At 36.1% G+C, this 25046-nt stretch overlaps 1 protein-coding gene across 1 annotated transcript; it reads right to left on the bottom strand.

The window, feature by feature from the left end:
- Positions 1-3706: 3706 nt before the first annotated feature.
- LOC110023342 (probable protein kinase UbiB) lies at positions 3707-23616 on the bottom strand. Its single transcript, XM_020722704.1, has 19 exons — positions 23209-23616; positions 22713-22846; positions 22403-22630; positions 21526-21612; positions 21315-21404; positions 21107-21233; positions 20871-20971; positions 20582-20750; positions 20362-20483; positions 8575-8703; positions 8363-8461; positions 8213-8270; positions 8054-8129; positions 7547-7670; positions 6943-7100; positions 6708-6780; positions 6393-6587; positions 5625-5718; positions 3707-4702 (listed from the first exon to the last, which is right to left on the bottom strand). The coding sequence occupies exons 2-19, from the start codon at positions 22785-22787 to the stop codon at positions 3906-3908; spliced, it is 2802 nt and encodes a 933-aa protein (XP_020578363.1). The 5' UTR covers positions 22788-22846; positions 23209-23616; the 3' UTR covers positions 3707-3905.
- Positions 23617-25046: the final 1430 nt, after the last annotated feature.

The following is a 25046-nucleotide window of genomic DNA, read 5'->3' on the forward strand; positions in this document are numbered from 1 at the left end:
GAAACCATACTTTTTTTTTAATAAATGAGAACTATAGTATATCTGCCAATTCACCACCTTCTTATGGTACAAGTGATGATATGGTCCATGTGGACATACCAAATGCAAAAAATAGATGATGATATAAACATACCAAATGCAAAAATAGATGATGATATAAACATCTAGCATACAAATGTAGATGATATTATGAACATTTAGGTTGTTGATGATAGTGATATCATAGATACTTTAAGGCTAAAATGTCCACAAAAACTCATAGCTATAATTTATTATTAATCAACTAGCAAAAGGAGAATGTCTTATGATTCTTCATATATCATGGGGTTACAACTAAAAGTCAAGTATGGAAAACACATTGATAGGGCTGTAAACAAGCCGAGCTTGAGCGAGCGCAGACTTGGCTCGTGTTCGGCTTGTTTGAAATAACTCATGTTCGAAATCGGCTCGTGAACAGTGTGTTCGTGTTCGGCTTGATTTAAATATTTGTGTTCGTTTTTAGCTTGAAATTGACTCGTTAAACTTACATTGAAGTAAACTTTAAATGAAAAAAAAAAAGATGTAAAGTGTGGGATTCGAACCTGGATCAAATATATACAAAAGAATATACTAATCACATTGCCACAATAAGGTGTTATAATTTAAACTTAGACATAAATATATATAATATATTATTATATAAATAATATATGTAATATATTGTTATATAAAAGTTATATAATTTTTTTTTATTTCGAGCTAAAACGAGCCGAACACGAGCGAACAAAGAGCTGTTCGTGTTCGGTTCGTTTATAATTCGAGCTTTAAAAATTTGTTCGTATTTGGCTCGTATACTTAACGAACGAACGAGCCGAACACGAGCTGTTCGCGGACAACGAGCTTTTTTGACAGCCTTACACATGGATAACTTTTATCCTGTAACGGTCAACTTCTTAAAAAAGTACATTTAATTCAATGTCTGTAATGTTGAGTTCCTCGTTCGCCATATACGATGCATTGTACTTCGGAGCAATACTCTCAAAGTTTGCAAACTAAGAAAATAATAACCTCAAATATATTTTGGATTAAAAGTCTTAAATCATAACAAACTTTTATTGATGAACTCGATTATGGCTCATCAGACATATGATTAACAAAAAATATTTATTGCATTGAATTATAACATAAAAGCAAAGACAATTATACCATATGCAAAGATGGATTGTAACATTGATTTGTCCAATAATAATAGTTAATGATGTCATGAGTGAGCTATCATTTTAGAAGTTATCATTATATATAATTATGATAATTAGAAAATATTTAGGAATATATGTTAAGATTAAGCTTGACAGTGAAAATGTTTTAAATATATTTATTTTTTATGTGTTTGAATTCAAGAATGCAAATATGCAAAGCACCCAGTGTTAAGTATAGATCAAATATTTCAAATTACAAATTGTGAAGGTACTTTATTTATGACAGTGATATAGTATGATAATACTTAAATATATCATGTGATATTTATGATAATGAACTAAGAAAATAATGGTCTTTGATGTATTTCTTGACCAGACTAAAGGGTCTGTTTGGGGCAGCTGCAGCTTATTGAATAATCTGCTGATAAGCTGATTAAAAATAATCTGCTGATAAACTAGGTGCGGTAACTATTATAAATTTTTAATTTTTTGGAAAAGTCAAACCGCTGTCAAAAATCTGCCACCGCACCTAGATAGGTACAGTGTGAAAACACTGTTTTCAACGTTTTCAAAACACATAAGCTGTCAAAACGCAGTTCACCCAAATAGGCCAGATGCGTTTTCAAAACGCCACCGCACCAAATAAGTTGCCCCAAACAGACCCTAAGAAGGTTAATCAGTACTAAAAATTTATTGTTCGGCTTTAATAGAACAAAAAGTATTGGTAATACTTTATCAATGATTTCTTAAGGCGTGTCATGGAGTTTATACTAATCGCATCATAATAAATAGCATGCTTTTAAGGTTCTTTAAAGAGCTGAGTTCTCCAGTCAAATAAAATGTGTATTAAGAATTCAGCCATAGCATATCATCTAAAGAATGAAGGCTTTGAGCGATGAGCTCTTAATTTTTTTTCTATAGAAATTAATATAATTTAATGACAATTGGTATTCCTGAGAGCTTCAATAATATTACTTAGGATGCAGGACTTAATCTCCTGATTATATTATTAATTTTTTTGAGGAACATGATGTGTGTTGTTACAATGTCATTGAGGCGTGTCGTTGCACCGTCTCCGGGGTGTGTTGTTGCACCGTCTTTGAGAGGCTTCGTTACACTGTAGCCGAGGTAAGTTGTTACACCATCTATGGGGTGTTTCACCATTGCACAAAGTACACTAGCATTTTGCATCCCACATTGTGACTTCACAAGGGACTTCGATGCAAGTAGCATGTGGCAGCCAATGACGGTCGACAAAGGTTGGTAAGTGGTGGTCGGAGTTGGTCGGTGGAGGTAGCAAGAGTTAGTTGTTGACAACAATGGTCGTTGTTGCCTGAAGGCAGCAGTGACCAAAGTTGGCCAGAAGTGGCAGCAGCCGAAGGTGCCGGTGGTGGTGATCGACGGTGGTTGACGGCTACAGGTGCAGGAGGCCAACGATGGTTGTCGGTGATTGGAGAATGCAGGAGTGGGAGATGTACGTCGGATCGTCGGTGTTGGATCCAAGACATCAGCTCCCCTTTTTCTAGACTCTGGCCTTCCTCTTGCTCTCAGTCTAATCTCCCCCTCAAAAGGAGGGTGAGAATCTATTTATATAATCCAAATTGTAAATAAGGAATGAATATAGGCCACTTATAATCAGACGGTATAATAAAATTCTCTTGATTAGACGGTGTTCGATAAATATTTGAGTGCCTTAATGATGCTGGCATTGTGCGATATTGAGCTTCTAGTATTCGTCTTGTCGAGTTGCTCAATTTGACTTGAAGTTTGTCACATTCGTAATCCATTCGACCTTCCAATTATGCCCGTAAAGCTTACAAATGTGATTTAATAGCTTGATTTTATTTTGATTTGACTCAAATTTGACCAACTTTGATATTTTTAGATCCGTCTTCTCGAGGCGATCAATTTAACTAAAGTTTGATGAAATTAAAATCCAGAATAACATTTAATTAAAGGTTGAACGTCCATTTTTCAAAAATTTACATTGAGATCCATGCAACGCCTCGAGATTCATACGGAATAATAGAAATTTATTGATGACGCATCATTTGTAATTTTCTTACCAAGTTCGATTATAAGTTTTACAAATAAAATAAAAAATTTTAAAATATAATAGAAAGAAAACTATCAATTCAATAATTTAACTCTCATATTTCCTCTTCTTAAAAAAAAAAAAAAAACTAAAATTTTCATTAAAAAAAATCACACATTTCTCCTAAACCAAATAAACAAACTAAATCTTATGTCAAACAAACATGTCAACCTAAATCACACATTTCTCCCATTTTCTTTTCACTCCATGCCCTTCAATTCTTTAAGAGATCATGTTTCCAGTTATTTTACTTATTCTTTTCCAATTAGTATTGTTAAGCAAAAATCTTTGCTTAATAAGAGATTCATTTTATAATTTTAAAAAATGAATTATAACATTGAATTTTATTTGTTTCGTATATTTTAGAAAACGTCTGTGCATGATATAAACAAAAACAATTTTGATTTTTGGTAAACAATAAAATCCAAGAATCAATTTGGAACTGCAAAGATCTCAAGGTGAATAATAAATTAGCCGGTACAATCCCCTTAAAACCATAAATTACACCTTTTTACTTGGCTGTATGATCTAGCAGGTATTCCTCAGTAAGGGATTTTGAAATTTAGTCCTATGTTTCTATAATGTATATCACATATTATTTCCAACATTTGGCACATAATCAACATTATAGTCTAAGATTGCTGTAAGCTAAGCTGCATATCAGGTCCCTTCTCCCCGTCTTCTGAAAACTCGGCAGGTAATGGGATCTTTAACTCAGAACAAACTAGCCGAATTATTCTTCTTGTAACACCACCAAGTGACATCTTATTAACTGTGACCGCAATAGCGAAATTGTGCTCTGCATTGCAAAATCCGGTTGAGCCGCCGACACCGGAGTGCCCAAAGGTTCTCATGTTATTGTCATCGCTGGTCTCGAAAGTCCGGAAACCGAGCCCAAATTTACCTTCTGAGAACACCAAGTTTGAGAAATCGCCCGATCCCATGAATGCATCATGAATGTTAGGGCTGCTGAACATTTGTTGTTTTGCCTCATCTTCAACCATGTTGCTCACAAGATTGTAGGTTATGCTGTCATCGTTGTGGCTGAATATGGTACAAGCTAAGCTGGGTGGTTTGATGTTGCAACTTCTGCACTTTTTCTTCAGTTTTTCGGACGGGAATTTTGGAATGTGAGGATGATCGCCGAGAGGTGGTTTGGAGAGGGATGAGTGAGGAGGAGGAATGGTTCCGCCGGTGGCAAGAGCGGCATAGTAGCGAGCTAGGGCACGGGCGGAACAATGACCGTTGGCGGCTGGGATGATAGCTCGACGCACGTTAAGCGTGTTGAAGAAGAAAGGTAAAGTGGTTGCCATCTCTACGATATTGCCCTGTCGGAGGCTGCCGGGAATTTCAGATCTTGATTGGATAGCGACAAGCTTTTCGATGTCATCTATGTCGAGCATTAGTGTTGCTAGGCGAGACTCCACACCTTGTGAGTATATTTTCATTGTTGAGAGATATTAATTAACAAAAAGATAACTCATGCTTGTAAGTTAAAGGTATATTTCTGATTATTATCTTTTACGTTGAGATACATTTCTAATCGAAGCAGCAGACTTTAATAGAAAATGAAAATGACGATTAGATAAAATACTAGAGAATTATCAACTATCTGAAATAAATACAAATGTGACTTCTAATAATAGAAAATCAGAGACAAGATCAAGATAGGACATTGAAGCAAGGTTAGTCTGGCAGTAGCGTATTTTTTTTATTTTTTTTTATTGAGGAGAGTAGATGTTTTAGATTCACCTTAGGTAAACCTAAAAATACTTGGGCATATTGTATAAAAAGTATAAAAAATGATTTAATCTATTAGAATTAAATAAAAATATGACACTCAATAGGACACAATAGAAAAAAATGATTCATGTAACCAACCCCACTTAATTGGATAAAAGCTTGTTGTTGTTGTTCAGCTTTTACATATCAACCACCCAAAATTTTAAATATAATGGATTGACCACCCAAACATAAAATTTTACTTTTCAACTACCAAAAGTATAACCAAAGCCAATAACAAAAGAACCAAGCCATCTTCCTCTCTTTCTCTCTCTAATTTCCTTCTCTATCTCACTCTCTTTTTCTTCATTCTCATCTCTCTCCCTCTCTCTAGGCCATTTATAAAGCCAAAAAGGTGGAAATTCACAACAAAATAGGTTCAAATTTATTTGACTCGAAATTGCAATAAATTTTTTTTAAAAAAATTTAGAATTTCTAATCAGCAAAGGAGATAATTAAAATTAATGTCTCTTATCCATAAAAACCAACTCCTTAAATTGTAGTTATCATAATTTCACTAAACGAATGGTAGTTTTAGAACTAAATGGTAGATAGAGTTGCTTGCTCACCTGGGGGGATACCTATGTATAACTCGCCTTCAATGTTGAGAGGGCGAACTATAGCTTCTTCCAATACTTCTTGAATTTTTTTCCCAGACGCATGCTGTTTGGACAAGAGAGATTCATTAGATAATTGAATAGTGAAAACATTGTGGGAAAAGATTGGGGAAACAAAAAAGAAGCAAACATAGCATGAAGAAAATAGAAGCATTCTGCCATGAACATATTAAGAATTTGAACTTATCAAAAAGCGTAATTCACATGAGCATTGTAGTTAGCTTTAATTATTTGCAATGTATGAATTCTCATTTCACATTCAGTTTTATTAAGCATTAATTTAGTTAAATCTATTTTAGAAAATCATTTGGCACATTTCTTATCATTTCACATTAGAAAATCATCATACATGAGATGCGAATGTCATATAATACCAACAGAAACAACTTTATGCTGATTGAATATGATCCTTCTAATGTGCAAGGTATTAATATTAGGGGCATTTACATACATACCGCACAATTCCCGTGTATTAAATATCTAACACCTAAATTTTATCTTTTCCATTTATACCACCCAAATCTTTCATATCACACAAAAAATACCACCATTTTAACATTCAAAAAATGGAAAACAACTTTTCATGCATAAGATAAGGTAGCATATGTAAAAATTGAAGTTTAGGTGTTAGATATGCAAGTACATAGGAATCGAGCGGTATGTAAGTAAATCTTCCTAAATATTATCAGCGTGCCATTACAAAGGAAACAGAACGCAAACCTCAATGATACCGCCACAAAGCCAACCGAAAGATAAGTAGTGATATAGTTGCTGGGTACCAATTTCTGTCTCAGGGCTACACTTAGCAATATGGTCTAACGATTTATCCCAGTCACAAAACAACAAAGGATTGTTCTGGATGACGTCAGCCATAGCATTGTGCAGTCCAGATGTATGATTGAGGACATGGTAAACCTAAAAAATAATAATAATAATAAATTCATTAAAATTTTCAACAAGCAGGACAAAAATCTTGGAATTTTGGAAAACAAAAGGCCATCAAATCAATTAACATGAAACTGGTAAATTTAATGCCTTCATAAGATCTTTTCCATTGATGCCAAACCCTGGCCATATATTGGCAATAGTTTCATCAAGTTTGAGTTTCCTGCAAGATAATTTAACCCAAAATTAGGTCCCCTTCATGCAAAACTGTAGTTAACTCATGAAAAGTAAGGCTAAAATTAATCATTCGACTACTTTCGTATCAGACGATAAGTTTTTCTCTTTTATTGAAGCATTCCTGCAGTAAAATATAACAATTTTGTACCCTTTGTCAACAAGCCAGTGCACCATCCCTGCAGTAATTCCTTTTGTTGCTGAAAATACTGGAAATAGGCTATCAGGTTGAACAGGACGAGGATCATATCTTCCCAGCACACCAGCAGCAGTATCTATAATAACTTCTCCATCTTTGTAGGCACATACCTAAGTTAACAAAATCATTATTATCTTGTTCAAAATAAAATCCAGAAATAATAACTAAATGATTTTGAGCTCATAAAAATATTCTTTGATTGCAGTTCAAAGAAATTTAAATTAATGTCACCTTAATCATATTCATGAACACTTTATACAAGCTATGTTCTTGACATGGCATGTGATGTAAATACAATTTAGCCTACATTTTAAAAGGGAAAAAAAAGGGGAGCAGAAAATCCGTCTGAACAACAAAGAATGGCAACTTAATCCTTTACATGGATAAGGGTGCGTGTTGCCAATTAAAAGGGAAGAGGGAAGAAAAAACATAAATGTTGGGACTATTTGGTTCTAACCATCAAAAGTTTATCGAGAAATTGTAATCTGAGCAGCATAAATAAATTTGATAATAAAAAAAGCATTGGGTCCATATAATCAAATGAGTGAGACATTACCTGTAACCCAAGAATTTTATCGCCCATCTCAACTAAGAGCTGCCTTAACTTAACGTCTACATCAGAGTGAGCTGGTGTATCGCAAATCCACTCCGCATTTATCTTTGGTGCATTGTTTGATTTCCTGGAATTTACAAACAGGTCAGAAAACGGAAAAATAAGAAAAATAAGAGGGAAGATTCACATAGATATCTCTCAATTCATATGTAAATATCTAATGCCTTAACTTTAATTTTTATGCATATACCGCTTTACCTATGCATGAAAAAGTGTATTTCACTTTTTAAAAGTTAAAATAGAGATACTTTTAACGTGATACGGAAGACATGGGTGGTATAATTGTAAAAAAGTAAAGTTTAGGTGTTAGATATGTAACCATATAAGAATTGTGTGGTATATATGTAAAGCCCTGCAGAATAAGGAATCTGTTTCAAGAATAGATAGAATAGGCATATACTATCACAGAATCCAAATAATGAAAAACGACCAGGAAACCCATAATCCTACCCAAGCAAAGCTTCCTCTGCAAATGGCTTCATAATGTCCAGATAAGCAATTCTAACATTCATAGTAGATGAAAGCCCTGAAGAAACAAAGGTCGGGTCATATGTATATTTCTTTATTAAAATGATAATGATACTCCTGACATTGTTAAGATTTACGAACCTCGGAGAAGATTTAGAACCCTCATAAAGATAATTGCATCACCAGGGAAAGCATCCACCTGCAACGTGGTTTCGTGCATGTCATCAATTGCATTGATAGATTTCATTCAAAGTTCTCAATATTGTTGCACTGAAATATACTTCAACTTACAGGATTAAAGCGCTTAGCCTCCTTTGAATCCAGGTTCATTTTCTCTTGAATAATCTTCATGTTCTTTTCTCTTTGGCCATTCAAAGACTTCACATTTTCCTTAGCAAACATAAACAAAATTATTGCCAATTTTGAAGGCAATAACAAAAATGTTTAATTAGAAAATACGAATAAGGTTTAAATCCAATAACAAAACCATGCAGCATACTTACAAGTGCTTCACTAGCCAGTGTGGATTTACGGAAAAATAGGGTTGAAACCTCCATAGCCTGATCCGGCATGTCAAGCCGCAGCTTAAGTCCCATCTCAGTAAAGGAAGATAACAAAGCTACGTGGTTTCCCTGAGGTTTTCATAGGAAACTAGTCAGCAGAGTATCCTTGTTTGAAATATCAAGGAGAATATTGTAAAAAACCATTTCATAAAAAACAAAAACAGAATTAAGCAAATTGCGCTAATTGCTTTCTATAACAGATGGATTAATATAGGAGCCCTAGCTTAACAGTTGCTAATAGAACACATGCAGTAAATTATGGTTTGCTGATTTTTTACATTTTCAAAATAAAACTATGATAATTTCACACGAAACAAATAATATCACAATGAGATAGCCTAGCAGATACATTTCACGTAATAACACCAGCTAATATTGGTTCACAGGTAAGTATAGATACATGCAGTAGAAATACAATAATGGACTAAAGCCCTCCACACTAGCAACAAAAGCTCTCTTGGCAACCTAAAAAATGTATAAGATACAGGATGCAGCAGTTCTAAGACAAAAAGGATGCAATGAAAGATAATTATGATGCTTCATCTCTATTGATACTACTGTTGAAATGTACAATGCCTTATCTAAGAATGGGTTTTTTAAAAGTCTACTGCAGCACCATGCGTCATATATTTTCAAAAATGGCATTATCATCATGATATCAAGATTTTTACAAACAACAAGAATTGCAGGAAATAGGTAGGTGATATTTGAAGGTAATTCAACGAAAACATCAAATGATGGTTTGAAACTGAATGTTTCTTGAGTAACATGTTCAAAAAATATAGGCATATTAACATATTAACGAACAAGTTCTACCATAACAAATAACTTCTGCAAGCTAGGATGCCATTCTGCGTTAAATGGCACAAGTATGTGATGAGTAACAACCCTGCAAAAAGAAGCTCCAGAAAGTTTACATGACTTCTTTACATGACTCCTATCCAGGTCATCTTTGGTCTATAAATTTTTATTCCTAGTATTTTAAATTAATTTTATCTTCTCATTCCAAATAATGCATCTTCTAAACTTCATTGTACAGCCTCATGCTATCAAATTCTATTTTTCATTAATATATTTTCAATAGATACTGCTTGGAATGCCTCTGGCTGTATGCTAGGCTCCTCAATCATAATTAGAGGATTTTGGGCCGCTCTATCACTCCCAAAATAAAGAAAAGAGAGCTACAGGGAGAAAGTGTAATTCATCACAATTCTTATGTCATCATCTCCCCAAATGGGATATTTATAGAAAACAATGTCTCGAACTAATTATTCCTGTTAACTACTATTAAAAAATAATATAATTGCAAATAGATTAACATCATTACTGCTACTTTGCCTTCAAAGTCGAGCTACCAAGTAAATCTAATAGAAGCGATAACCATACATTTGGCCACAATCTCTCAAGCGGTTCCTTTTTGGGTGCTAGAATAACAGGCGTGACACCAAGGAAAAAGTTGGTCGATGTCTCTTGAGAAAAATCTTGAGTTTATCCCTTGGTGATATGCACTGGCAGTTGTCCCTCTAACCATAATTCTATTCGATCATTCTTGTTCACCAGTGGTGTTGCTTTAACTGTTTGCATATCCTTCCTTCTATAATCTCCTCAGTAGGTGGGGTTGCGTTATTGTGGTTAGCATGAAGTAAAGGTTGATCTTCAAGAGCATTTTGGTGGTTTCAAAAGGATGGTCAATCATCTAAGGAGGATGTTCAATGATCTCCAAAGGAAATATGTCAAAGTATATTGTTCTTTAAAAAAAACTTCTAATGACTTCATTTTTTATTCAAAGAGATCTAGTGATAACAATCCATATACACTCAGATAATAAGGAAACGTTGCACATCGATTATATTGTGGCAATAAAAAAAAAAGATCAACAATGTAAAGCTATTCTTGTTGATTAGCTCAAAAAAATAAGGAATATTTATTATAAATATTTTTGAATTACAAATCAAACATAAACAACAATAAAATAGCAAGATCAAGAAGATATTGCTAGATATCTCTTATTAAATATAAATCTCTTCACTAAAATGAAGAGGCAATCGGCTCAATGGTTGCATACTCTCAACGAAATGTTCGAATGATATTCACTGAATCTATATTGGGATACGACACTACTGTTTGTGTGATGAAACTCAGACGGAGTTCTGAGATTCGAACATAACTAGAATTGTGGGTGAGATTTCTTGGAAGATGAGATGATAATAGGATTTGTTGGAGATCAATGTTGGCTTGAGGAAAAGCAACGAGTGATAACATATTTGGGAGAGCTTGCAAGCAGCTGTGCACAAAGAATCTAAGCATCATATCTAGAACAACCGTCGACAAGGATGGGATGGGATCTTTCGTTATGGAATTGTGGGGACATTCCACACCATATTCAACAAGTTTAAATAATAGGTTGCATCATTTCAAGTATATAGCCAATCAGGGTACATCAATTCTAGAATATAGACAATCAGTTTGACTCTTATATGGCCAAAACCCCAAGTATAAACCCTTAAGTACGTCATTCATCAGGTTTTTAGAGAATATTTAATAATTGACAGCTCATATTCATGTCAATTAGCATCATGCATGTTGAGAGTTGTGTGTAATTAGAGGATTTTATTGAGTAAATGTTGTAACCCCTATTTAAACACATATGCTGAATGAAATACCTAATTTTAGGCTTATTTCTTTCTTCTTGGTATCAAAGCCAAACCCAAGCCATCTCTACCTTTTCCTCTCCAAAACCTAGCAAGCCAAACAACCCTAGCGGCCACCCTCCACGCAGCCACAACCGTCGTCTGTTCAAGCAGCCACCACAGCCGCATCTCCTGCAGTTCGACCGCCGCATGAAGAGACGAGATAGATCAAAATCGGGCCTAAAGGAGAAAGGGAATTGTTCATGGTGTGTATGACCTAGAAGGAAGTCCAGGTGATTGAAGATGACGGGAGATGGAGATAGTGTGGGGAGTAAATGATTGGATCTTTCCGGAAGGATTGATCCTGAAGTCCTAAAGGTCCTGGTAGGGCTCATACAGGGAGCTAATGCCTCGACAAGAACCGCGACTTCAACACATGCTTCGACGAAGGTGAAGCTAGATCTCCCTCCGTATGGATCTGAAGCTTTATGGATCGGCCACTTATCTGAGCTAATCATATCGGATTGAGATGGCTCTAGTTTCGGGAAAGAGACATCTAACTAGAAACGAACCAAAGAGTGATGGTGCTGAGAAGGATAAGTGGAGGACCACTCAAGCCTTAATTTACACCTGGCTACTCAACTAAATGGTTCCGTCAATTGCGTCCTCAGTCAATGACATTCAAAAAGCGAGAGACATCTGGGCAAAGTTGAAGAAGATTTATGTTGGGACTGAGAGCCACATGAGCGTATTCCAGATTCAACGTGAGATAGAAGTTGTGGTACAGGGTGAGAAAACAATTCAGGAATTCTCCATAGGTAGGATGTGGGTGGATCTTGATTACTTCTCAACGATGTCGACTTGTAACGATCTAAAGTGCAAGAAACGAGAGATCTTTACACATATGAGGAATATGCATCTTCCAACTCATCAAAACTTTAATCAAGAAAATTTGTCCTCCTAGTTCAGGCAACAATTCCTACACTAGATGACACTAGTCATTACTGCGATGATATATGAGAAGAATTGCATGAAGTTACGCTCTGAGGCGAGTGGTTATTTGGGTGGAAGACTAGCATTGGTTGCTGCGAGCTCGGGTACGCTAGGTTTCCAAGGGGAGAATCGCAAATGCTACAATTGTGATGAAGTTGACCATCTGAGCAGCGCTTGTCCTAAGCCACTTGAGGAGAGAGAGAGGTAGATGGAGGTCCTAGTCATGGGAGTCAGAAAGATAAAAAAGGTGGCTACCGACAAATATAATGGTAACGAGGGAGAGACATGTGTGATCTTTACTAGTGAAGATTATGAGTGTCTAAAGATGTTGAAGAGAAAGTAGAAAGCAGCAGCAGATGCAGCTGAGGAAGTTTCAAATCCTTTGACATCAAGAGGTAGCATTGCCACTAATGCTCACTTTAGCAAAGGTACACTTGCTCATGCTTCTATATCCATCACGAGATTTTAAGAATTGATTATAGATTCTGGTGTTTCTTGCATATAACTGATACCACCGGAGAGTTCTCTTCATATACCCATCTAGCGGAACTAGAGAGTATCTAAAATGTTGATGGCACAACGTAGTCTGTAGTTGGTAAAGGTACAATAAAATGTACAAATCATATGACTTTATCCAATATTTTGCATACTCATTCTTTTTCAATAAATCTCTTATCCATTAGTGTCATTATTCTTCAGTTAAAATGTATTGTTTCTTTTGAAATTTCTCATGTAATCTTCTAAGAAAAACGAACGGGTCAGACGCTTGGGACTAGAATGTGACATAATAGATTCTAGTACTTGAACAGAGGGGAGGGTGTACTCAGCTTTGACATCCATGATGGAAAGTACTGTAATAGAAGAAATTGAGAGAAACGTCGAGTATATGTTACTACTACATCACAAACATATAGGACATTCTAGTCTTAATTTATTGATTCAGTTGTATCCATTTATGTATGAAAAGACAAATAAGGAGAAATTGGTGTGTGATGCTTTTGAGTTTAGCAAGCTCACTAGCTCTTATGTCAGTTTAGAGAATAGGAGCTCTGATTTTTTTGATTTGATATACTCTGATGTATGAGGGTCTTACCTACTAGTTCTATGAATGGTTTTCGTTATGTTTATTGATTGTTTTTCTTGTATTACCTGAACATATTTGATAAAATAGAAGAGTGAGTTGGTTGCTTACTTTAAAGATTTTCACAAGGAAATTCAGAGCCAAAATGGGGCAATTGTGAAGGCACTGAGATCAGCTAATGGGATAGAATATATCAACAAAGCATTTGGGGACTACTTGTAAGCTCAAGGGATATAACACTAAATTATGTTCCCATACACATTTGCATAGAATGGAGTAATAGAGAGGAAGAATTGACATCTTCTAAAGGTAACCCGAAACATGATGATAGTAATAAATGTCCCAAAACACTTATGGGGGCAAGTCGTGTTAACAACCGCTCATTGATTAACAGGATGCCCTCAAGAGTGTTGATGTGAAAGTCTCATTGTCAAATGTTGAAAGGAAACAATAGCGAGATCCTCCGCATAAAGATATTTGGATGTATATGCTTTGTGAAAGACAATAAGTCATCTGATGGAAGTTGGATCCCAGAGCTGTGAAATGTGTGCTTGTGGTTATTCTTTTACTTAGAAGGGTTATGTCTGTTGGAGTTCGGTTGAGAAGAAAAGCTTTGTGAGTATGGATGTGTCATTCAAGGAGTTTGAATCATACTAAACCCTAGACCTGAATTGATCATCTGGTGGCTCAAGAAAAACTGGAGATATGAGGCAAGAGATAGTGAATTGTGGTGATGGAGTGGCGCAAGTTAGAGGAATTTCATGTCTTGTGATGTGAGATGAATTAACTGAGGAGATGAAAATCAAGGGTACTGGCCCAAGAGGTGGAGGGATTCAAGTTAAGGGTGAGCTAAGGGTGTGATACATGAAGGAAGAAGCAAACTGAGGAAACAAAGTCTGTACCAACAAGACTCTTATCCCTGTCTTCTCCAACTCTTGAGATACCTGCACCATCCAATTTTGATTCAAAACTCCCTGATGATACCCCCAACGTTAAGGACCTCCGCAACAATGCGAGACATTTTTCTAATCGTTTTGGGTGAGAACTTGACACTGCGAGCTATGTTTCGTATTTTAACATCTCACATTTGTATGGAGCATTCGTTGCATCATTGGAATTTATCTCTATACCCAAGCGTTGGCAAGTTGTTTAAAAGAATCCTAATTGGAAAGAAACGATACATGAAGAGAGTAGAACATGGGAGATTATATCATCACCAACAAAGAAGAAAATAGTTGGATGCAAGTAGATCTTCACGGTAGCAAACTCTAGAAGAGGTGGAGAGGTACAAAAAACAACTAGCGGCAAAAGGGCAAACGTAAAACATTGACTATGATGAAACCTTCGCACTAGTAGTAAAGATAAGCATGGTAAGAACACCGGGTTCTCTGGCAGTGAATAGTGGACGGAGACTTCATCAACTGAATATAAAGAATGTTATTTTTCATGAGAAGCTACTGAAGGAGATGTATATAAAAATACCATCAAGATTCAGTACATCCTAGACAGTGGGCAAGGTAAGCTACGAAAGTTAGAGCTGTAAACGAGCCGAGCTTGAGCGAGCTCAAGCTGAGCTCGTGTTCGGCTCGTTCGAAATTGTTCGTGTTCGAAATCGGTTCGTGTTCGAAAACGGCTTATGAACAGTGTGTTCGTGTTCGACTCAATTTAAATATTCGTGTTCGTATTCGGCTCGTGTTCGACTCAAAATTGACTCGTTAAAATTAAACTGAAAAAATAGATGAATAGTGCTGGATTCGAACCTGAACCAAATGTATGCAAAATAAGACGCGTAACCACATTACCACAATAGCAGTTACGATTTAAACTTAGATATAAATATATATAATATATTATTATATAAATAATATGTGTAATATATTTTTATGTAAATAATTATATAATTTTTTTATTTCAAACTAAAACGAGTCGAACACCAGCGAACAAAGAGTTGTTCGTGTTCGGCTCATTTATAATTCGAGCTTTTAAAACTTATTCGTGTTCGGCTCGCTCGTTCAGCGAACGAGTCGAACACGAGCTGTTCGCGAAAAAAAAGCTTTTTTGACAGCCCTAAAGGAAGTTATTGTATGGCTTGAAGCAGCCTCCTCAAGCCTGGTTTGATAAGTTTAAAATGATGATAGTTGGCATGAGATATCAGCAGATCAATGCAGACCACACGGTATTTTTTCAATAACATGAAGATCAAACTTGTGGGCTCAAAAAATTCATGACCGCTCCTCAAAAACTCTCTGCATTAATTTATCTTCGATTTCCTGAGAGTTTTGGAGAGTTAAATTTCAGAAGACAGGCTAGATTCTAGATAAAACATTACCCAAAGATTTCACCTTCATTTAGCTAGAAATTTTTGATCTTTGGAGGTTTCTCATAGGCACAAGCCCCTATGGTTAATTACCCCTTTCAATATAAGAAAACACTTTTGATTAAAACTAGTCATGAAGAATTAAATATTTAATATATAATAGCAGCAAACTTAAGATTTAAATTGTCGAATTCACCACTTGAAGCTTAAAGCGGATGGTGGGGGATTGGAGATGACACCCGATCAAGATATCATAGTACCATCATCCAGGCTCATTGTGGTCCATAATCTACTTATTCAGATGAGGTAATTGACCCAAACTGACAGAAGAATCATTGTCAGCAACCATGGGTTGCACCATCCAATAGATCCTTGCAGATCTGGGGTGGATATTTGTCTAAGAGGACAAATTTAAGTCAATTTTAGCTAATAGAAGGTTTTGTCTCAATCAAATGAACACTTGTGATTCACAACTCAAAAGTTAGAAAGTCGTTAGGGAACATACGGGTTGTGGTCGTGACCGTAATATAATATTTCATTTGGCGGCAACCACCCGGTCAGATGGCTATGGTCGTAATCGTTATTTTGTGGTGTCATTTGACAGTAGAACCACACGGATAGAAGACTCGAGTCATGTTCTTACTGATCTGCAATTAATTTGATTTTGAATATAGGGATACACTTCATATGACATTAGCACTTAGTGAACTGAAGTTGGTTAGAAATTTATCACCCTTGATAAACTGTTACGAAGGGTAGATGAAATTTACTTTTAGCTTTTAAAATATGAATTTTAACTTGAGTTTTAATTGATTATTTTGAAAAGCTTAATTTAAAAGATTGACCACTCCGGTTGAAATCTTCAATCAACACGGACATCATCGGAAAATTGTTTATCTTAAACCCTGTCAACTATGTCTAGCTTACAGAGGATCGGGTTCGGTAATTTGAATAATTGAATTCAAAATAGACTTTAAAACATAATTTTAAAATAAAACCCTCCGGTTGAAATCTTCGATCAACACGACCATCATCGGGGTATTAAATATTTTAAAGTTTTTTTTATTTGAAATGGGCAGTTAATTTGATCATTTTAGGGTGTAAGTCTTGTTGACTCTTGTCCTTACAAGAATGATCAAACTAGGTGAATTGTACTTGTAATTTTTTTAGTTCAGGATTTTGACGTTTATTTTAAAATTACTTGACTTGGCAACTCATATCCTTGTAATGAGGAGGATCGAATTAGTGAGGCGGGACTTACAATCCTATCTTATAAACAAAACAACTTGAGTAGCTTGCACAACATTCTCAAACTCATTACTTAAACATTATATACATTGGTTGAAGCACATGTGGGCATTTAAAAACGTGTAATTGATTTTTTTATATATAGACACTTAAAGCATATATATACACAAGATTATTTCAAGTAGTACTCATAAAAGTCTTAAGAGGAGACTCATATTTCAAAATATTTCATTTGACTTAGAAAATAAACATGAATTTTATATAGATTTTAAAATCATTTAGAGCAAAAGTATTTGCAAGTGCATTATGATTTTAAAATTTAAAAAATAACTGTCTTCTGTTTGCTAATTGGAGTGTTGTGAATCTAGTGGCGAATTTTTTTAAATCAAACTTAGCTCCTGAATTCAGGATATTTGAATTTCAGTTTAAGCTTAGACTTATGAATTTTGGTATTTCAACTTTAAATTAAGCTAGGCCCCCAAATGTATTAGGTTATCTTTGAAAGCACAAATACTTAATATTTGGGTTAATTCAAATGAGTCAAACTTAAGAGTTTAGATTTGAAAATTCCAAATTTTAGATTAATTGTAAACATTAAGCTCTTAATTTTGAAGGTTCAACTTTAGATTAATTTAGCCACTGAGACTTAAATTTAAAAGTTCCCATTGACTTTTATTTTAAACTATAGAATTTTAAGTTTGAAAGGCCCAAAAAATTGATTTTTTATCTTTAAAAGCCTTAAGAGCCTAAATTTTAAAAGCTCGAGTCCAAATCACTTTAAAGTTCAAATGGTTGGGTTAAATTTTATGTTATTTTATAAGCTCTAACATTTTAAAATTTTAAGTTAATTACAATTCCAAATCACCAAAGATATTGGCAACCTCCCAGCGTCAACCACCGTTAGAGGCATCGGAGAATGTCAACATTCTCAACTATCTTAAGAGACGAGCTGGTCAGTGTCGTGAGACACTGCAATCGGAGAGCAAAAGTGTGAATTTAACCCGTGATCTTAAAAGATGCAACGGGTCTTCAATATACATGTATAAAAGGGTTAGTTCAAAAGCCAACATTTCCAAAGTGGTACTTTGTTTTCCCAAAACGGTACTCAATTTCTCAAGGATGGGTACTCACTTTCCTACGTGCAACTGTTTTAAGACCCCAATTTTAAAAGATTTTTCAAACAAGTCCACGTTTTTCTTTGAACGACGTTTAATTTCCCCATGAACACATACTTGCACTTCCTCAAGTGGATATTTAAAAAAAAAATCCCTGCAATGCCCCAGAAATATACCTTTTGAGTTTACGACGTTATCGACAACAAAAAGCAATACTAGCACACATATTTTCTTCTTTTTTTTACAACACAACAACAATAATAAAATAAAATAAATAAAATAAAATCGATTAAACACTAAAATGCCTTAGGGAAGTACTTAGGTAGCACAAAAATAATCGGTTTGGGCTAATGTAATGCGCGAGCTCAAATAAAAAAAGACAAGGGGAACTCTCGGTTTATTAGACAGAGAATCGCGAGGGTTTAGAAGGCTTTCAAGCGGAGCTAGGGCAGTGATCTTGCTACGACAACAAGTTAGGGAGGCACGACAGGGAAGGTCGCAATGGGAGCTTCGAATTTGACGAGACAGTGGAGCCAATGTGAGAAAGAAGATGAGGTTCAGAGAGGTAGCCTCAGCTTTGATAGTTGCAAACACAGAGAGACAGTGGGGTCGCACGGATTTTAGGCTACGCAGAAAGATTTCGGCGACTTCGACAAGACCAACGAGAGTAAGGGCAGAGCGGACCATGCAAGTTTTAGTGCAGGGACATGCTCGACTTTGAAAGGTTGAAACGTAGGGAGGGGTTCTGCTATACTGTCGCAGGCAAGGCAGGCTTTGAACAGAATAGCGAGCTTGACATAAAGGATGGCGCAGAGGATCGCGACAAATGAGGCAATGCTTCGGTGCTATTATGTGGTTTTGAACAGGGGGAGAAGGGGAAAGGAGATTTGCAGAGAAGAAATCAAAATCTCTCCCTCACTCGACACAAAATGACAAGGCGGGGGAAAAATCACATGAGGATTTCAAAGTGGAGGAAAACAACGAGTAAGAACCAAGAAGAAATAAGATCAAAGCCTTTGAACTTCATTGTGTTGATTCTAAATCGGAGAGGATGAAGAATTGATCGCCAAAAAGGCAACCCTTCGAATCGACAGAATAAAAGGGAGAAAACGAGAGGTGCGAACAAGACAATGCAAAAGTGGCTACTGCGCATTGATTCAAATGTTTGTAACTGAAGAGAAAAGTGGGAACGATTATTCCTCCAAGAGTCAGGAATAAATCAATCTTTAAGTTGATTCTTCTTTTTTTATTTCGCCTCTCTTTTCTTATTTTTTATTTTTTTATGGTCAACAACACTACCATACTTGTTCTGCATGTGGATAACATAATTATCACTGGTGATGATGAAGTAGAGATTGCTCAACTGAAGGGAAGATTGGGGAAGAAATTTATGAAAAAGGATCTGACACAGCTCAAATATTTTCTTGGGATTGAAGTGGATCATAAACCTAAGGGGATAGTCATATCCTAGAGAAAGTATGTGCTGAATCTTCTTACAGATACATGTATACAGGAGTGCAAACCTACAGTCTCTTCAATTGATCAGAAGGTCAAGCTCAGTACAAAGGCAGATGAATCGATTGATCGTGAGAGGTATCAGAGACTGGTGGGCCGCATGATCTATCTATCCCACACTCGACCCGATATTTCTTTTATAGTGAGTTTGGCGAGTCGCTACATGCATGATCCAATAAATGGTCATATGGATGCAACGTATCAGATTCTGAGATATATGAAGAGTGCACAAGGGAAATGATTGATATTTAGGAATAATGAGCCTGTAGAAATTGTGAGTTTTTATGATTTTGACTGGGCAAGTTGTGTTGATGACAGATGATCCACATCAGGATATTGCACGTTTGTAGGTGGCAACTTAGTCTCAAGTTAGAGCAACAAATAATCATTTGTAGCAAGGCTGAAAGCCTTATTGGTTGAACTCAAAGTGGATCAGAGAACTTAAATGAAGTTATGGTGTGACAACAAGTAGGCAATCAACATTGCAAACAACCCGGTGCAGCACCATAGAGCTGAACATTTGGAGATTGATAGATTCTTCCTCAAGAAGAAGTTGAATAACATAGTGTAAAAACTAAGTCATGTAGCAACTGGAGAGCACGTGGCTAATTGCCTCACTAAATGACTTAGTTTAGCGGAGTTAGCTAGATTATGTGGCAAGAGGCTTTTATTGGGTTTATTTGTTAAACGTTGTAAACCCTATTTAAACACATATGCTGAATGAAATACCTAGTTTTTGGCTTATTTCTTTCTTCTATTCATCATCTATAAAATCATAACATTGTGGCAATTACCTTTTTTCTGAAAATAAAAAATGGCAATACGTACCTCTGCACATGCTAGAAACATTTTTGCTAGTGCTTGTTTCATGGAGCTTGACAGTGACTTTGTGAGACCAAAGTCAAGTAAAACTGGGCTATGAGGGGGTTCTTTACTCACAAGAAAATTTCCTATATTGAAAGCAACAGCAATTACTTCAACAATAACCATCTATACACGGGTGAATGTAGAAGGAATTAAAACATTTTAGCAAAACAAGTCTTCTTACCTGGATGAGGATCACCATTGAAAAATCCATCAACATATATTTGATGGGCATACGCACGAGTGATTTCTTCAACAAGCTTTTGCTTGTCGATGCCATATGCGTCAAATGATTCTATATCATTCAAACGAATGCCATCCATGTATTCCAAAACTAGAACCTTCTCCGATGACTGTCATCGATGATCATAAAAAGAATTAAAATAAGATCAAAGCAAAAGATGCTGGACTAATGTGGATCTTTCCATAAATCTAGATTGTTCAATAAAAAAAATTACAAGATAAGGATGCACCTGGATAACTTCTGGGATCAAGACATTCACAGAATTAGTATGATTTGTCCCATCACTGCCTTTTTTGCATCCCAAGTTTCTGGAAACCTTTCTCGTATTCTCTGCAGTAAGGAGGACGAAAATCAGTTGCATAAGCTATGCAATAATTAAGAACCTCAATAGGGAACATTATGAAATAATTTCTAATTGAACTTAAAACCATCCACCTATCCAGCATTTAAAATATCAACCATTACCTGCTTCATGATTGAAATCAAGTTCTTTAGGTGCCTCCCTGCACCATTCATCTATCATTGAGCTGAAATCATATTGTGGCTCAGCCCAAGCTATCCACTCAACTATTGCTTTTGCATTTTTTAGGTCCTGAAGAGACAGAAGGATCTATAACATTTAATACTATCAAATGTTTTAAAATTATTCATCATGGGATTTCACATAGAATACCTCTAGAATAACTTCCTTAATGCCAACATGCTGCACTTTCACAACAACCTCTTGCCCATCTTTCAGTGTTGCACGATGAACTTGAGCTATCTGCAACACATTGTATTAAAGCACAATCTATACATTTATTGACCTACATCACAATAAGAAAGAACCCTAATCATTTAGCCCAGCGAATTATAGGCTTTAGAGACTAATCGTGAATACTTACTGAAGCTGTCGCAAGAGGATTTCCATCAAAACTTGAAAATAGCTCACCCACAGATTTTCCCAATTCTTCCTCTATTGTTTGGTGAACCTGCTCAAACAGTCATAGCCACTTAACACTAAAAAAAATGATAATAAATATATATAAATTTCACATATCCCAAGTTGTGGCAGAATCCTTTAGCATTAGCAATGTTTAATACTTTTGTAGTAAGAACTAAGGAAAAATAATAATAATTTAATGGTAACCATATGAATGTTTAATATTAGAATCATCTATATCATACATTTCCATCATTAGTAAAGCCATTTACCATAACAATAACTGAGGAGCACAGCAACCAGGAAATAACGAATGTTGAAATCAATTACAATTTAGTGAAATGCAGACATAGAATCAGAAGTTACTTATCTAAGAAGTTCATCTTAGAAAAAAAAAAGCCTTATTATTTTGGCGGAGATCAACTATAACCCAAAAATACACATTAACATAACTATAAGGGAGTACATGCTGAAACAAGTTATAAGCATACAATTTTCCACTTTAAGGGACTGTTTGGCTTTAAGTAGGATTCAGTAAATCCCTAAATCCTTAAAACCAAATTTAGGCTGAATCAAAGGCAATTTTGGATTTACTAAATCCAAAAATTTGTAAATCCATAGAATTCCTGTATTTTGCCATTTGGCTGGATTTAGCAAATCCAGTGATAAATCCTATGAAAACCCCTCTGCCAAATAGCCCCTAAAGACAGAGAATTTATACCTCTTCCTTGAGAAGTTGCATTTGTATTAAAAATTCAAATTAAAAGTACAAAACTAGGCGCATCTACAAAATGCGACCCATTATCCCTAAGCATAGAAAAAAGAGGATGTGATTATACCTCTTCCAGAGGGCGAGGAGGAAGAGAGTCCTGAAGCTGCTTTAGGAGACATATATAGGCCTCTGGAAGTACATCTGCTCTAGTAGACAAGTATTGACCCAATTTTACCCACAATCCTTCTAGCTCTATTATCAAATTGAGAACCCGTCTCGCATTCCGCTCATGGGTTTTCGCCCATAACGCATCCTGCTTCTCCTTCCTAACCCATTTTGCTTTCTTTTGCACTGCCTGCACCCCAAAGCACAGAAACGACTCACCAGTTAGCAAGCAAGAAGATACATCAATTAAAGAACTTCGGGGTTGGGAAGACCTTATAGTCTAGGTATATCATTATTGTAACTGCGAATACTCTAACACGCCTTTTGCAAATGTTTTTCCATCCCATTTAGCCTTATTCTTCTGACAACGAACTGAAACAATTTTCCCAAATTAGGGAATCGTTTACTGCACTCAGAAACAAAAAATAAAAAGTCAGAACAGTATCGATACTATTTATAAAAGGCAGAGAAACAGAATCGATCAAACATGGTATACTGAATCATTCAAAGTACAATGGTTACAACTTCTGCTCAGCTCACCACAGCTATAATCTAAAATCCACTTTTGGGAAAAAAATTTAAATATTCCTATAAGAATAACGCCCAACAATCTCAGAATAACAGACTCCTCTTTTAAAATTGAAAATCGTCTCCTCCACAAATTCAACGATTCTCATATATTTCAGCTGAATCGAATGGAAACGACAGAGTAATCAAATATGGTGCATAGAAATATGCTAAAAAGTCAAGATAAAGATCCTATCTCACCTCGATCGTTACAAAATCTGACGGGTCAGTAAGGAAGAAATCGTTAGTAAAGCAGGAAGGGAAATGATGATAAAGAATTGTCACACACTCTCTGTCTCTCTTTCTCTCTCTGTGAAAAATTGGGCTTCTCCGTCCGCCTCTCTCTCTCTCTTAAGGTGTAGAGAGGCTGGTGAGAGAACGCGTAGAATAATGGACGGTAGGCCGCGGTATCGTGCCGTTAAATTTGGTTCATAGCTAGTCGGCATCATCTTGACCGTTCAGCGCACCTTCTTCTTCCCCGCACTCTTTCTTCCTACTGATCGTTGGAATTAGGGGTAGAGGTCTGGTCTGGAGAGAGACGCTTCGAGTGTGGGCGGCCTGAGACGGGCTGGCGTGGGGCGGTGGGTTTGCTTTGATGTAGCGGTACCTGGAGCGGATTATGCATTTGCTACTTGGCATTGAAAAGATATTGTGTGAGCTGCGTCCGGACAATGAATGTAATACGACAGGGCGGATCTCCATTGTATCATGTCTGTTATTCGGACGTAGCTCGCATCCGAACTCCAAAACTAATATTTTCTTCTCAGCCTAAGGGTCCCTTTGGTGTCACTTTTTTCGTGCGACGTGGCTTCAAGCCACGATTTTTTTTGTTCGTTTTAATAAAGCATTGTTGTCCCGCATTCGTATTAACTTTGCGACCACTTTTTACCGCTCTATCCTCTCACGACCAAGCAGAGCTTCTCTCTCCCATCTCTCACGATCGAACTTGTCTCTCTCCTCACCCTAGAGGTAACTTCCCAGCTCGCCTCCTCATTTCCGATCCACGAGCTGTGTTTCGTCTCTGCTTGAATCATTTCCTCTCCTTTGGCCTGTGGTATTCTCTTCAAACTTTTCTCTGATATTATGATTTTGCAATGGTTTTTTGATATCTATTTGGTGGTTGATTTTCGATTGTTTGTTTAGTGTTGTTGGATTTTACAATTTATGTTATTTTGGTTTTTGCATTTCCTGTAATTTTACATTGGTGTTGCATTTTCTTTATTGTTGTTGGGGTGATGACCTTTGCTGTTGATTTGGTGGTGGTGGATTGTTGTTGCTTTTGGTGGTGGATTGTTGAGGTGGTGGGTTGTTGCTGCTTTTGGTGGTGGATTGTTGAGGTGGTTGTGCTTGTGGTGTGGTGGATGTGTTGTGGGTTGTGGTGGTTGTGTTGTGGGTTATAGTGGTTGTGCTAAGGGTTGGGTGATTGTGGTATCGTGACTTGTGTTGTGGCGGCTGTGATATTTGTATGGAGGTGTGGTTGGGTGATTGTGATGGGATTGGTTGTGGGTTGAGTTGGTTATGGTGTGGTGGTTGTGTTGTGGGTTATGGTGGTTATGTTGTGGGTTATGGTGGCTATGGCGTGGTGGTTGTGTTGTGGGTTATGGTGGTTGTGCTGAGAGTTGGGTGGTTGTGGTGTTATGTCTTGTGTTGTGGTTGTGATATGTGCGTGAGGGTTTGGTTGGGTGGTTGTGGTGTGTTTGGTTGTGGGTTGGGGTGGTGGCTCTAGCTTGTAGTGGTTGTATTGTGGGTTATGGTGATTGTGTTATGTGTAGTGGTGGAAATTATTTTGTGCATTGATAGCTCAAAATTTTTCTTTGAGAAATTGTTTAGGACAAGCCTGAAAGAGTACTTTTCAGTGATCATCATCAATAGTATGTAGTCAACTTCTTCATTATCTCTATAAGAAGCCTGCAAAAAATTTATTATACATCCTCGCAATAATAATATGCAACAAGAAAATAAAATGATTTTGTTACTGTAACTTCAGAGCATATTTTGCTAACTTTAAGTAATCAAATGAGTCTATAAAAAATTCTATT

Source organism: Phalaenopsis equestris, unplaced genomic scaffold (assembly GCF_001263595.1).
Source record: "Phalaenopsis equestris unplaced genomic scaffold, ASM126359v1 Scaffold000224, whole genome shotgun sequence".
Classification (NCBI taxonomy): domain Eukaryota; kingdom Viridiplantae; phylum Streptophyta; class Magnoliopsida; order Asparagales; family Orchidaceae; genus Phalaenopsis; species Phalaenopsis equestris.